This window comes from Zonotrichia albicollis, chromosome Z (assembly GCF_047830755.1).
Source record: "Zonotrichia albicollis isolate bZonAlb1 chromosome Z, bZonAlb1.hap1, whole genome shotgun sequence".
NCBI lineage: Eukaryota > Metazoa > Chordata > Aves > Passeriformes > Passerellidae > Zonotrichia > Zonotrichia albicollis.
The window spans coordinates 33,103,680-33,119,399 of record NC_133860.1 but is presented as its reverse complement, the minus strand read 5'-3'; the positions used below and the strand labels follow the sequence as shown (position 1 = coordinate 33,119,399).

Below are 15,720 nucleotides of genomic sequence, written 5' to 3'. Positions count from 1 at the left end.
ACTCTGTCCTAGCCCTTGCGACTTTTTTCTTTTCATCCATTTGCATATAATTTTAAGGTTTTTTTTCAACAGGGGTAATAAGGCATTCTTTCTGTCCCTAACCTTTAAATGTGACTGCAGGAACATGCAAATTGTAATTTTCACATAACTTGTTGTTTTAGATAGAAAAACAAGGATAAAACCCTCTACAGGGGTCAGAGCCATGCAAAAATACCTGAGGAGGCCAAGTGGAAGCATGGTCTTTTACTGGTGTATATTAGAAGGTAAAATACTGAAAAATGCATTTTCCTGTTTCAGGAAATTCAAAAGTAAGTTTTTCTTGATTTCAAAATATGGCATCAGTAGATAAATAATTTTGTTTCAAAGCAACACAGGGATAATAAAAAGTTCCCTGTAGCTCTTTCTGCTTTCAAATGCTGGATATGGCAAAAGCAATGCACTGTGGCAACATTGCATCAATGCTGGCATCTTCTTCCTGAAAATCATGAGTAACTGATATTTTAGTTTTAGTAACCTCTTAGCTTGAATTTGAATGCAATGAGAAGTGGAAATAAATTATGCATTTTTACAGCTTTGCTTGCTATAGTTTGTTTATGGTTGGTACAGTAAACCATACAAATGTGCTTTTGGTTTTCTGGTTTACTTTGGACTTACTTACATTTGTCTTTGTTTATAGTGATAAATTCTTGTCTTGAAATGGTTTGGCTGGAATCAGCTGTTGTGCTAAGGAATTTGTCTGATGTTAGAAAAAACAGAAATAACATTTACTCATGAAGTGGTGGAGAGGAAGCTCTTTAAAGAAGAGAAATCAACTAAATGCCAGCAACTAAAGGCAGCCATGAAATAGGAGGCAATCATGGGAACATGCCTGGGAGATTCCTGGAGTCAGCCTGTGACTTAGAGTGTGGAAAGCTTCCTATGAGACTCTTCCCCTCCCTAACATGGTTTTCCATTGGAAAACAGTAAGTTAAAGTAATAACCGTGTTCATATAGCATATCCTGCCTACTCCTCCCTTTCCCATGTCATGTCCTTGACATGAGCAACATAACAAAAACACAAAAGTGCAGCAGGAAAAAGTCCTTTTATGTTCTGCCCTTGGGGAAACGTGGATAATTCCATTCACGGTCACTGCTGATAGTCTGTGGATAGCCTGTTGGAAAGGAAAGGTCTAAATGTTTTTAACTTCCAGCCTTAAATGAAAGGTCCTTGCTATCAGCCGAGTTTTGGCAGTGATTTGCATTGGGTGGGACTGTGCCTGCTGTGTTGTTGCAAACCTGTAGTCAAGCTGCTTGAACCATGCTAGTTGTGATTTGTGTTGCTACCAACCTAAACAGGAGAAAGAGGGGCAGAGAGTCCTGATGCATGTGTCACTCTGTGCGTGTGAATGTTAGATACATTGTGGATTTTGTACTATAGTACTATAAGCTGAGACTTTCTTTTCTACTTTTCCTGAAATAAAGGAACAGGTACAGCATTTTTTCAAATGAGGAAAGTAAAAACAGGTGAAGGGGGGGAGAGCATCAAGACTGGGCCAGGAGAGTGGATCGGAGTCCAATTCTCTTCCCTGTCTTTCCACAAATTCCTTGGTTAAAGTGAACTGTGCTGACATTGCTGAGAGTCTCTTCTTGTGGCCAGAGCTCATGTTACCTGCTCAAAGAGCTCAGCAGCTTGGTGCAGCCAATGCTGCTGTGACAGCATTGCTTTCCTGGGCTACTCATTGGCATACACTGGGTTTCCAGCTCTTTGAGAACCTCTGACAATTAGTTATTGCTTTCACTGAAAAGGTGAAATGGTTTGCCAAATCAGCCAGTTGATTTTTGTTAGAATCTCTACTGGACAATTTGCAAGTTGGAATAGAGCTTTGTCCTGCGCTAGGGACTTGAATACAGGTTTTGTTCCATCTGATTTGTCACTGCTGTCCATGGCTCCTTCCTGCTCTAGAGAACAGCAGTGTTGTTCCACAGGCTGTTAGCTTTAGGGGAGGACAAGAGGAAAAGCCCAGATCATCATTACAAAAGTCTCTAATGTTTTCTGTTCAGACAGGATGCTGTTTGATTTGCATTTATCAAAGCTGTGGGGTTAGTTATCCTGTACATGAGTGCTGTTTTGCTTTTTCTCTTTGGAAGTCAGGATTCCTAATCTTCATTCTTGCTTCCTGTCCAGAAAACAGTTATGTAATGTGTCGTCAAATGTATTTTGCCTTCATGGTGCTCCACATGGAAAATAAACTACTCTTGTTAGGCTCAAGTGATGCAGGGATTGATGGTATGAGCATGGAATTTTTCTGATTGCCTCTGCTGAGCATCCATTTTTTGTGTGTTTTGCAAAGTAGCCTCTTTATTTACAAAATGAAAAAAAAATTAATTTAATATGGTAGGTTAAAAGGTAATTTGTAAGTACATTGCAAAGTAAAAATATTCAAAATTTAGACAGTCTCCTATAAAAAAATGATCTGTTTGACATCAGAGGTGCCCTCAGATTGTGGACTTTGAAAGATAGCAGGGGATTCAACTAATGTTGAATTAGTGGCAAATTGCAAATATATTACTTCACTGTACCATTTGAGTTATTGAGCGGGTGAACTAGAAGTGGCTCTTCAGGGGAAGTAAGTTTTTTCTTTCATGTTCTGTAATCCTGTGGCTGGGACCATGCATAGCAATGAGATGTGCAGAAGAGCAAATTGATTTGCAAGGACTCCTGACTGGGCAATTCTAAGTTGAGATGAAAAGCAAGCTCCCTGTGATTATGGTCAAAGTTGCACTCCCTGCTGTTTGTGCACATGCAATCATATCCTCTACCTTGGGCAGCTGGATAAGTAAGAATCTAATAGGTGATCTGCAAGTGGAAATAGGGAGCTACAGTAATATGTGCCACTCATAATATTTTGCATATAGCTGCAGGGCTTTTTTATTGCTCTGGTTTTTTTAGTCATAATCTTGCCAAAAACTGTGTTGCTTTTGCGTATGAGTTGTAAAGTATTTGTTGCTAGTCTGTATTTGCCTTTAGCAGTAATTGGAAAACCACAGAGCACTAGAAATTATGCTTGCAAAATAATTGCATCTTTCACAAGACTACATGTTTCAGTAGAAGTGGGAAAAGTTTGTTCTGCAGCTCCAAAACTTTTGTTCTGTGAGCTCAAAAATTGTCTGTTAGTCTTAGAGTGAGAGAAGATTGCTTTTTCCTGTGAACATGCATGCACTGTATCCTGAGGCCATCAATGATAAGTTACTATTATGATTGCTACTGTAAATAGTTCCACTCTGTTTTCTGAAGACATCCTGTGTTTGTTCAAGAACAGGTATCTGTTAAGGGAAGAAGTCATACAAGTGGATAGTAGATTAAAAAAAAAAAAAAAGGAAGTCATCAAATGCCACAAAATTAAATCTGTTCATGAGTTAGCTTTTTTTTTTTTTTTTTGTGGCTTCTAATTCTTACCATCACTATACGTATATCCATGGTGTTTTTAGTTTTTCTTCTCACCCTAAAATTGAAAATGTTTGCCTAGGTGTTGAAGTTAGTCTTCAAAGTGGTTTGCTGAATATCTGTTGCTACAGCTTCTTTATAATTCTAGTCCTCTGTCTTCAAAGTCATTTGAGATTGTATGAGTAATTAAAACCATAAATGCTTTTGGAAAGGCTGTTCTACAGCATCCTTTAGAGTCTTTTAAAGTAAATAGTACTTTTAGATCTGCCTTCTATTACAGTGTTTGTATTTTGATCAGTTTGATTATATTGCATACAAATCATAAGCCTAGTTATATTTTGTCATATGAAAACTTTTGAGTGCCATTTCATTTTTATAGCAAGGATTTATATAGTACAAAACCGTATTGAATTTTTACTGTGTTTATATTGCTGGGTATTATGTTGTTTAAGAGTAGAAAACAACAGTGTTTAATAGATGTCATAAATTCATACTATGGTTCCACTCTTATGACTATATATACCTACATTTCAAAATGAAGCTTTTAAAAAAGTGTTACTAGGATCTCAGATGCCATTTTGGGCAATAGATCTTTAGGAAATGGTAAAAATGTGAGAGGTGGTATAAGAATTGTCTTTTGTCAGAGAAAGCAAAGCTACATACAGCTATGACATGGTGTGTTGTAACCAAGATTTTAAAATTCTCTTTCTGGTATTGTCTCAATTGCCTGTGTCCATGCAGGCAAAAATCTAGTACCTCAATTTTCAGCAGTGTTTGTCTCGAGGCTTCCCAAACTTACAGCTTGATTTTTTAGCTTTATGTAATGCTACCAGTGAATGTTCTAGACCTGCCTTGTTTCACTCAATCCTTCTGGTTACTTCAAAACCTCACTGACACAAATTATTTGTCTTGCAATTATTTTATCATGGACTGTCTTGTGTTGGAAAAGACCCGCAAGGATCATTGAGTCAAACTTCTGCTGCTGCACAGGACAGCCCAAAAAATTCCAGCATGTGCATTTTCAAAATCCTTCTTGATTTGTATACTGGGACCTTTACACATTACAGAAAAATAACATTGGTGAATCTTCAGATACAGTCCTGCAGAGCTTCTCATCTGAAAGAGGGTTTTTTTAAAACTAGAGTAAGGAAACAGCAACAGCCAATGGAATGAAATGTCCCACTTTCTCCTCTTCTCCAAATCAATGTGTAATTTAAGAGAGGGACACATAAGTCTGCTGTATGTTTCCTGGGCTTCCAGCTGGATGCTGGTGACAGAACTGAGAGTAGCTGCTCAGTAGCATTTTCAAAACTTCATTTTAGCCTTGGGCACATACTGGCACCATGTTGAACAGATCCATAATCTTCCAGTGATTTCTTTTACAAAACAAGGCAACATGTTTCCATGCCGTAGCTGGGACTTTTACAAGGACATGTAGTGATATAGGACAATGGGGAATGGCTTTGAACTGAAAGATTTAGGTTAGATGTTAGGGAGAAATTAATTGATGTGAGAAACTGTGGATGTCCCATCCCTGGAAGTATTCAAGGGTAGATTGGATGGGGCTTTGAGCAACCTGGTTTAGTGAAACATGTCCTCAACATTAATAAATGTTTCATTAATAAATGTTGCATCTCAGGCAAAACCCACGACCCATCTTTTTTTGCTTATCTTTGCCACAAATTCCATTAATCATGGATTTTTTTAACCGCTCTTTACACTGTAATGTACTCAGACAAGACACACTTTACCTTAATGGAAGGTAATTATTTGTACCCCAATTCTAAAAGCGCACACACTTCCAAAACATGTGAGATTTTGTTTCTTAACGAGGCCCATGTTGTGTTAGTGCTGTCTTGGAGATCTGCTTACTTCATTAAGTTGTCATCTTGGATTTAGTGGAAGACATTCCAGTGCAATTCTCTGGAATACATACGTGTAAGTAATAACCCTTGGTACACAGTCATGCTTAGAGGCCCGACAGAGGTTGATACTGTGTTCCATACTGGCTCGAGTCTCTACTGTGACAAGCAAGCTACAGGCTAACAGGGATTACCTCAAACACATCAGTGTATTGGGAAACCATTCAAGATCTTGCCACGTGCACTTCTTGTCTGTGTGTGGAAAAAGAGGTGGAATTTGTTGTGAAGTTGAATCTTTACAGGCAAAAGATCTGGAACCATGGGGGGAAAGTAAAGCAAATGTCTTGATTAAGACTTGACAAAGACTTCTGGTTGCTTACATCAAGATTTGTGTTTCAGATGCTTTTGCCTTGCTCTTCACAGGAGTTGTGTGTTGTTTTTTTCTCTGCTTGAATTTATTTGCCATGGAAAAGAATAAGTCTGCTAAGAGAGAGGCTTATGAGCAGATTGGGTCATATAGTGGGATGTTAAAAAGAAGTAACTCTTGGTTTCAGTGGTTCTAAAATGCTTTTCGCCATGCCATCTTGCTTGACTTTGAACAAGAACATGATTCTGAAAGGGATCAAGTCTGGAAATACACACTTTGTCGTGTCAGATTAAAAAGCAATGGCCACGGTAGGTGAGAACCTCAAATACTGGACCTCAGCCTTGCAGGAAAGGATAATATAAGGATCATAAAAGAGAATTTTAAATCCAAATAACCCATAAATAAGAAGGTCAAAACATGTATTTAAAAAGAAAAAGAAAGAAGAAGAAAACCAACTGAAAACCCAACTCTAAGCAGCTAGAAAACCCAAAAAACAACTACTGTGGAGTAAACTAAGTTGAACTGAGGCTCTGGAACTATTGGATAATCAGCAAGAAAACCACAATAAAAGAAACTTTTGTTTTAGGTGTATTTTGTGCTGAGCCTGTAATTAATTAATCTTTTATAAGCTATCACTCTCCAATAATAATTTAGAGGTTGACAAATCAGCTCTAGATGGAGAATATTAATAAAGTTCTTAGTAAGTACAAAATCTGAATGTATTCAAAATGCCTGTATAACTCTTTCTCCTGATGGTTTTATTATTCCATATGCTTGTATTCCCAGATCTCACAGATAGTGGCTCAACATTCCCAATGAGACACAAGATATTTTGTTTTTCAGCAGGCTAAACTGAAGTGTAAAATGAAAAGAATTTACTGATATTCCACAGGAAGTTTATGCAAGACCTTGTGGTTCCGACTCACAATGCATGCCTTGGCTTATTGGTGTCTGGGCATTTGAACACTTATATAAGCCTTCTGCTGTTTTTATAATTGAAATTAGAACATAATTAGAATGAAAATGTTGTGATTCCAAATTTGTTTGCAAATTCTAGCATGAGATTCAGAAAGAGGGGTTTTGTGGCTTCTTTTGTGGGAGTTAAGGATTTTCTCTTTGAAAATTCTGTAGTGTGGGAAGCTCTTTCCTGAGGAAGGAAGATGTTAGTAATCTGCTCAAGTTCTTGAATAATATTGCAAAGAATGCCACTTAATTTCATGTTGTCACTTCTCTGTTCTCCTCTGACTTCTTTCAAGCTTTCTTTACATGGCTGCTTTATATGAGATACGTGCGCCAGGTAAGCTGGCATCATTTTTTTCTCCTAGCATCTGATTCTAATGAAGTAACCGTGTTTTCCCCATATATGTTTACTGTGGTATTGCGTGTGACCAGGGTTCATGATTTGCTGGTTTTGATTCCCTGTTCGCCTCATTGCTGGAATATTTTTGTTAAGAAAAGCTGCTTGTGTTATATTTCAGCATGTGTATTGCCTGCTTACTGTAGCAACTGCCACAGGGAATGACTTCTTAAGGAAAAGTGGAGGACTGAAAAGAAATTATCAAAGTGGTATATAAATTTTCACTATTATATGTTCAGTGTGTTGAACTATTGCAGGTCTCTGTGTTGCTGTTTAAGCACTGGATACTGCTGTATTCCTTAGCTCTTAAACTGACATAAGTGACTTTCTGTTGGCTTTGTCTGTGTTTTGTACTGAAAGTTGACTCCTTATTTGAAGAATAGACTTTGAGTCTTGGTGGGGTTTTCCAAGATTATTTTGGGATATCAAAAAACGTCCTCCTGTAAAGGTCTTTTTAATGGCTGTTTTGGGTTGGACAAGGTTGAAATACTTTTTGGAAGAAAGGCTTAATAGAGAAAAGTGTTTTATAGGCAGATGACTTAAACGATTTATGTGTTGCTGATGCAAAAGTTCATGGCACAGGTTGTGAAGTATAAGAAGCCTCAGAAACAGGGAGTCTCCCTTAATGCACAAATGTTTCTGTTTTTCATGTTCACATGATAACATCATAACAAATAGAGTTGAAAGGAGCAAGAGTCATCTAATTAATTCCTGGCTCAGAAGTGGGATGAACAATGACCAAACCAGTTCTGACCAGGCTGCTTTTCTGAAAAAAACCACATCAGGTTCCATAATCTCTTCTACAAACTCTTCCTGAGCTCAACTAGCCCTGCTTTCTACATACAGTTTTTCTAAGATCTAGCCTAAATTTCTTGTTAGTATTTCTTGCTTCAGTTTAAACTTTTTAGCTCAAGGTTACATGAGGCTTTGAGCAACCTGGTTTAGTGGAAGCTGTCCCTGTCCTTGGTGGGGAGATTGGAATTAGATGATCTTAATGGTCTCTTCCAAACCAAACCATTCTATCATTCTTTGTCTTCTAGACAGCAAAAAGGTGCACTCTGCTGGATTAAAAACTGCCTGGATGGCTGGCCCAGAGAGTGGTGGTGAGTGGAGTTACATCCAGCTGGTGGCTGCTCATCAGTGGAGTTCCCCGGGGCTCAGTACTGAGGTCATTTCTGTTTGCTGGAGGGCAGGAAGTCCCTGCAGAGGGATCTGGGCAGGCTGGATCATGGCTGAGGCCAATGGTGTGAGGTTCAACAAGGCCCAGTGCCAGGTCCTGCCCTTGGGTCACACCAACCCCAGGCAGCTGCACAGGCTGGGGGCAGAGTGGCTGGAAAGGAGCTGGGGGTGCTGGTGACAGCAGCTGAACATGAGCCAGGCTGTGCCCAGGGGGCCAAGAAGGCCAATGGCATCCTGGCCTGGATCAGCAATGCTGTGGCCAGCAGGGCCAGGGCAGGGATTGTCCCCCGGTGCTGGGCCCTGCTGAGGCCGCACCTCCAGTGCTGTGCCAGGGCTGGGCCCTCACTGCAGGAAAGGCCCTGAGGGGCTGGAGAGAGTCCAGAGAAGGGCAATGGAGCTGGGGCAGGGTCTGGGGCACAAGTGCTGTGAGGAGCAGCTGAGGGAGCTGGGGCTGTTTGTCCTGGAGAAAAGGAGGCTCAAGGGGGACCTTATCACTCTACAGCTGCCTGAAAGGAGGCTGTGGTCAGGTGGGGGTCAGCTTCTTCTTTGCCAGCAAGCAATATGATAAGAAGAAATGACCTCAAGATGTGCCAGGCAAAGTTCAGAGTGGATATTAGGAAAATGTGTTCCTAATCCACTATTTGTACTTAAAACCCACCATCAATATTCCACCACGGAAAGGGTGGTGAAGCTTTGGAACAGGCTTCCCAGGCAAGTGGCTCATTCACCGATCATTGGAGTATTTACAAGATGTGTAGATGTGGCACTAAGGCATCTGTTTTAGTGGCGGACTTGGCCGTGCTGGGTTAATGCTTGGACTTATAGATCATAAAAACATTCTCTAACCTAAATGGTTCTAAGATTGTCTCCTATGTATAAAAGTAAACTTTGAACTAAAAAACCCATTTCAAAATGCATCCAGCATTGGATGGCATTTGTTTAACAGGGAGTATGACTTGCTGTGTCATTAGATTTCAGTCCTTAATTACTTGCATTTCATAGAACTGTAAAAAGCTAGTGTTGGTCTCACTGAAACTGCATGAAAAACAAAAATTCTCCAAAAACACTCATTTTTTAGCATTAGAGAATTAAAGCATTTCTTTATTCTGGCCATTATATTGTTATGGCCAGGATATGCAACAGAAACAATTTCATCCCCACGTTGCCTGGGTTGTGCAGAGAAAATCATTCAATCACACATAATTTTTACTTGATTTTTCACATGTTGATACAGTCAAAACTCAAAGAAATTAATTGGTTCAATATTCATTGGTCCCAAGTTACACAGTTCTTTGTATTTGGTTTCCAATTGGTTGTTGATCTCTTCACCTTTGATGGTTCTCGTTCTTTGTTTTTTTACCTATGTTTTCCCAAACCAGGAGTCTCCAGCCATGCCAGGGGTGATTTTGGAGCCAATGGTCATTAATGGTCCTTATCTTTTGTGTGTCTTCTGTGTTACTCACAGTCTGCTCAGATGTTAAGTCCTTTGAAAGGAAACTTTAAGTCCTTTACCCTGGGCAAAGGTGAACAAAACCCCTGACTAAAGTTATATTAAAAATTTAAACTTGTATCATTTCCAACAGGACATGTCAGGAACCTTAAAGATCATCCAGTTCCAGCCATCCTTCCATGGACAGAGACACCTTCCACTATCCCAGGTTGCTGAGAGTTCCTTTCAACTTGGCCTTGAACACTGCCAGGGATGGGGCATCCATGGCTGCTATGGGGAACCTGTGGCTCACCATCTCCACAGTGAAGAATTTCTTCCTAACATCTGACTAAGCTTCTTCTCTTTTAGTTTAAAGCCATTGCCCCATATCACTCTCCCTCTTATTTATTTATGTATTTATTTTATTCATTTAGTTATTTTTGGTTTAGTAGTTTTATTATTGTTTTATTATTACAGACCAAATAACTCCAGTGAAGGTGTTTGCTATAATCTTACAGAGAGAACTCATTCTGTTTATGATTTAACACTCAAAAAGTTGCTAAAAGTCGGAAATGTGTCTATAGGGCTAAGCCAATATATGTGATTTTTATGAAATGTAGTGTTCTTTCTTTTTTTTTTTTTTCCTTTCTTTTTTACTGCCAAATATTTGAACAAATTTTAAGTTTGCTTCACGTTCTGGTTGCATGTCACCAAAAGCCAACTATTGGCCGTTATACCAGGACTCTCTTCAACTTTATCTTTGGACAGTTTTTGCTATTTTTTGTAACTTAATGTTTTGGTAACAAAACATTAGATTACAAAATTATCAGTTTTCTAGGTTTTCTCTTAATTTGTACTTTAATTATATGGTTCTACTTACCTGAATTAGAAGTTTAAAATCTGTTAGAAGGGTAGTAATTTTTTGTGGAGGAGAGTTTCTTGATTTCCTCCACCAGTTTTTGATTGTTCCTGAGAGCTGAAGGGGCAAATAGCAGTCCTTACCAAGTAATGTGATTTTTTTTTTCCATTGCTGTCACTATCAAAATGGCAAAGTTGAGCTATGTCAACTTGAGCTGGTTCTGTATTTTTACAAGACAAGATACTGTGCAGCTGGTTTTAGACTATTATATCTTTGAAATACCCTTATACAGTTTCTGATCAGCAGGTCCTAACTGTCTTATGAGGTGAAATTAATGTTAAACTTCGCAGTTTTGTAGGAAACCTAATGTGAATTCCCCTATTTAAAACTGAAGTGGAATGAAGTTCAAGAGCAAGGAGAAGAAGCTGCTTAGGGAGAAATAATAATTTATTTTTTTAAATTACATGGTGGACATGTAGAATAAGTCTTCAAATTGAGTAAAACCAAACCCAGAAAAATAAAAACCACAGGAATGAAAACTAATTTTCAAACAGTACATTTCTGTTGGCATATTTTCGAGCAACATTTGTAAACAATTTGGTTTTGGGCTAGTTCCTATTCTGTAAAATTAAAACAGAAGTAGATTGTGTTGTTAAATATTATTAAAATACTGAATTTTTAATAGCATATTGATTTAAAATAAAGCCCAAATATACAAGTCAGCCTATTTTCAGTGAAGTGACTTGAGACAATTATCTAATAATTTGAGCAGAAGACTATATACAATTTCTGCCTTAGAAGTACCTTTGCAATTGTGAAAGAAAACATATTTGTAGAACTCAGCATCATATGTGTTTTTTTTTCAAAAAGTGTGAAAGCAGAACGCTTTTATAATGGCAGTTAACATTATGAAATATATTTTACAGTGATTGTGAGATTAAGATAATTTAAAGAAACAATCTCTGTATGTTGAGGGCTTGACCTGCGCTTCAATTTTGGAGGGTTGATATGGCTTGCTGTGCTTTTTTGGAACTTGTTGGGTTTTTCTCCTCCCCCATGTCCCAGCAGATAAGGCCTTTCTTGGCCTTCTTTTATAGAAATACAGTATATAACTTGAAGTTCAGATTGTATTTTTGTGCTGAAATATAGGATTATTCTAGTATATGATGTTTTACTTGATTCCAACAATAGTTCTAAGAGGAAGCAAAAGCAGTTATGTATGGGTCCTGAGGTAAGCTGTGCTAGGTTGTATCAGATGAATGTATATGTTTGGAGAGCCGTTTGTCCTGTAGAAAAAATCTGAAGATAAGGAGTGCCTGAATGTAAGCTGCAACTTTTTTGGTAACCTATCACTTTAAGTAGGCAAGTGCCCAAAGTGCAAGCAAGCCTCAATTACATTTCAGTGCTGTGATGCTATAATTAAACCAGGGAAGGGTCCTTTGGCAGGGCCCAATTCTCCTTTTTCAAGGGTTATAAGTCTTGGGAACATGCAGAAAGGTGTAGAAAAACACCTGTAGCTTGGCAAACAATAGCCTTCTCTGGCAAAACTTGGGTTTGTCTCAGTCAAGTATTTTGATCAAGTTACATAGACCTATAAACAATAACATGAGTATTTTTTTCTATAGTTCAATATCCCTTTATGTTTTTTTGTTTAAAGCTGAAAACCAAGTGCTTCATGAGGAAACGATAAGGATGACTTTATTTTTGTTGGGGAAATCCAGGTTGAGAGTTCTGAGTTGCCACAGAGTGTGAATTGGAGGATATAAGTATGGGGGCCCTCCCTATTTTAGCAGAAGCCTTTTTAAAGCTTTACACAAAGGGGTCTGTGGAACATGAACTAAACTTTTTTTCTAAATGGCTAAACAGGATGTAGATATAAATAATAATTCAATACAAACTTATTTTGGTAGGGCTTTCTCACACACAGCTTCTTGTGTATTGAGAAATGCAGTTTCCTTTCAGAAACAGTTTTTTCACTATTTTCCGGATGATGCTTAAGAAGAATTCATGCCATTTAAAAACTATATGAAACCTCTTTTTCCAAGGTGTTGTAATTTCTTTTTGCTAACAGTAATTTTTGTTCTTAATCAAAAATCATTCTGACTTTTCTCAACTCTCTGCAAAATATTAATGGTTGAGCAAGAAAGTGGTCAGGTACTGGAGTTGAGACTTCTCATATGTACCCTGTTAATAAAACAAATGTTTGTATTCTGTCTTTTTAGAGCACTCCTATTCTTGAATACAAGGTGAATACTAGTTTAATGACACTTCCCTCAAAAATTGCATGCTGATTTGTTGTAACAATAATCACTCTATCGCTTTAAGCCCCCTTATTTTTGTTTTAGTTTAAATGTGCCTGCTCAGTAGCTTGTCTGTGGTTTATTCCATGCAGTCAAATCACTGTTGCTGACATGCACTTTCTACATAGCAACGGGGAAGTCCTTTGTGAAGTTACCACAGACAGAGATTTAACAGGGAGGCAGTTGCAGAATGTGAAACCACTTCTAATTTTGGCAGTATGCTTGACTGTTTAATCTTCATGTTGGAAATACTGTCCTACCTTGAGGGCAGATATCATGGTTGATGTAACCTGAAGAAAATAGGAAAACCTCTGATTGGCTATGATAGGAGAGTTGGGAAATACTATTGTATGAAAGCAGGAAAGAAATGCTTGTCAGTCTTGTTGACATTTCATAACATCTTGTTCAGACAGGCTAGTTTTGAATCACTGGGGTGTCTTCAGATTTAAAACACAGTGGGAGTGAATTTAGGCACAGATGGGTTTGGTTGGTTGGTTTTTTTGGCAGCATACTTTGTATTAAGTTATTTCTTGCTTTGAGTGGTCTTGCCACACAACTGGCTTTGCAAATTTTTATTCCTTTTTATTCTCCTGTATTATCTTATTTTTTAAGGTTAACTAGCTAAAATGTTTCTTTTTCCTCCCATTTGTCTTTTGTAGTTAAATTTGAGATAATTCTCATAGCAATACTACTCCTGGCTAACCTTATATGTTTGCTAATTTCTTGTGTAATTCCTTTCAAGCTGGACCATCTTGTCTCAGCATAAGTGTTTTCCCCTTCTAGTCATGACTAATTTATAATGCCTAATTCTTTCTTATGAGTATCTAAATTGTTGAGGCGAACCTGGATCAGGTTCTCTGTCAGTGCTGGTAAGGGCTTTGTGCTTTGCCTTCTACATTTGCCTTACCCGGTGTTAGGGATTTATGTGCTTATTTTTGCATTTCTGTGGCTCAACTTCTGCTTCACTCAGTCATCTGCTTTGATTAAATCATATGTTAGCCTTCTACTTCTTGAGCTATGTCTGAATGGAAGGTCACTTGTGACACTCAAGCTAACCTGTTTTGTCTATGGATCAAAATCCTTCTGTGTTACTGCCCCTCTGTTTTGTATAGACAGAAGATTTTGGGTAGGATTCTGAGACCCAAGAGGTGTATGCATGCAATGTGCACTCATCCTTTCTTTGCCTTTTCCATGGTGGTTTCTTCTAATTGTTACAAATTTAATGCTTACTGCCTCAAGTGCTTGGTCTGCAAGGTGTTGGTAGGAATGTCTATAAAGTTTTTTTGTGTTTTCTTTCTGTTCTTACCTTCCTTATTTTTTTTCAAATTCTCTTCTTTTTTTTTAATGGTCCTCCTTTTAAGCCAGTTCCTTGTCCTCCTTTTAAGCCAATTCCTTGTCTAAGCCCTGACTTGTTAGGCTGTGTCCTCTGTGAGCTAATGACTGCTAAAAGTTCTCTGTGAGTCTTTAGTTATTATGTTACTTGATTTTTTCCTAAAACATTTTCTCACTAAAAAATTATTCCTTAAAGACTTTTTTTGGCGTTCACAAGCTCAAAACATTGGCAATTTATCCTTTTTATTTTCTGGAGAAGTGCTAGTTTTCTGACTTTGGAATTCCTTTTTGGTAATCTTTAATCTGCTGTGAGGAACTGAGAGATGACTTGAAGCTCAAAATATGTCCAGGGTTAGGAGAACACAGCAAAGTGGGTCTTCAAGATTGAGATTGTCCATCTCCTTATATGAGTAAATCTTTATATGAATAAATCTGCGCTTGTGGAAATGGAAATTAGTGACTCAAAAATGATCCTATCTAGTCTTGTGTTCCCACTGAAAGTAGGAAGAGCACAATGCTGAATCTTGAGTTTACCAAAAGTGGGTTTTACTCTCTGTCTAATGTGTACCTCTCCTGCCTCTGAGTCTGCTGCGAGTTCTTACTCCCAGCTTTTTGAATACACACTGCTGATTGGTTTTCTTCAGTCTACAGTAAAAATATCCATAAATTCAGGGCTGTGGTTTTCAGAATCTGATAATACGTATTCTCAGAGAATTTTTTAATGAAATCTGGCAATGATTTGAGCTCAAAACAAAAACCACCCCACCTACCTTTCCCAAATAAAAAATAAGAGGAAGATGAGAGGCTGGGAGGAAGAAAATTTTTGTTTTGGCCTTTTATCTGGTCATCTGTGGGATTTGGGGAAGATGTATATTCTTGTGCCGACCAGTTTGTTAGTTTGATGAAAGCCTTTTCTAAGGCATTGAAAGGAGTGTGGAGAATGGAGGACAGTGGTATCAGGGTTCTCAGTTGCCTCGTCTCTGGTTCGCATGACTGATTTCAATTTGATTGTTGGATCTGAAATCAAGAATATGTTTTTTTCTGAAATCAGAAAAAACATATTCTGGCCTGTGTTGCTTCCTTCATTTCCACTATGGTTGGAGGTGGTTTGCCTATGAGCTGATAATTTTACCTGCTCTGCACCCTAAATGTGGAGATCAGGTGTTGATAATAGCCTCCTACTGTCAATCCCTTAAGGCATTTGACTGAAGCACCTGGTGGCTGAAGTAATTTAGCATAACTGAAGCATCTCTGGGTCTGTTTTATAGTAACATTTGAATAAAATCAATGGCATACATGTTAATGATTTAAAAACTCTGGTGTTCATTTCCAACTAATTGCACTTTTTTTGAAAATTAGTACCAGAAGCAGTGACAATACTTGTTGTAAGCAAATTACTCATGTAGACATGGTCTGTTCTTCTTCCTTAGTCCCAGTCATTATTTTGGTTAATGCCTGTACATTGCTAATTTGACTGTCTCGTACAACATTCTGTAAAATTTCTGTCTGCTTCAGTTGTCTTGCTGCATGACTGGTCATAAGAAACATGTCCTACAGAGCTATTTCGTAGAGGCTGTGTGCTTCTATACCATGTGGGTATTGCCTGAGGGC

At 38.1% G+C, this 15,720-nt stretch overlaps 1 protein-coding gene across 8 annotated transcripts in view; it reads left to right on the top strand.

Moving 5' to 3' along the window:
• Positions 1-15,720, top strand: part of ARL15 (ARF like GTPase 15) — a 269,511-nt gene that overhangs the window by 45,066 nt on the left and 208,725 nt on the right. Inside the window, exon 1 of one of the 8 annotated variants that reach the window (XM_074533673.1) lies at positions 6,918-6,950. The exons of the other annotated variants lie outside the window; for them this stretch is intronic. Coding sequence (XP_074389774.1) covers positions 6,933-6,950 — 18 coding nt within the window. The 5' untranslated portion in view covers positions 6,918-6,932. Of the gene's footprint in view, positions 1-6,917; positions 6,951-15,720 lie in introns of those variants that run through there. 8 annotated transcript variants of the gene reach the window in all.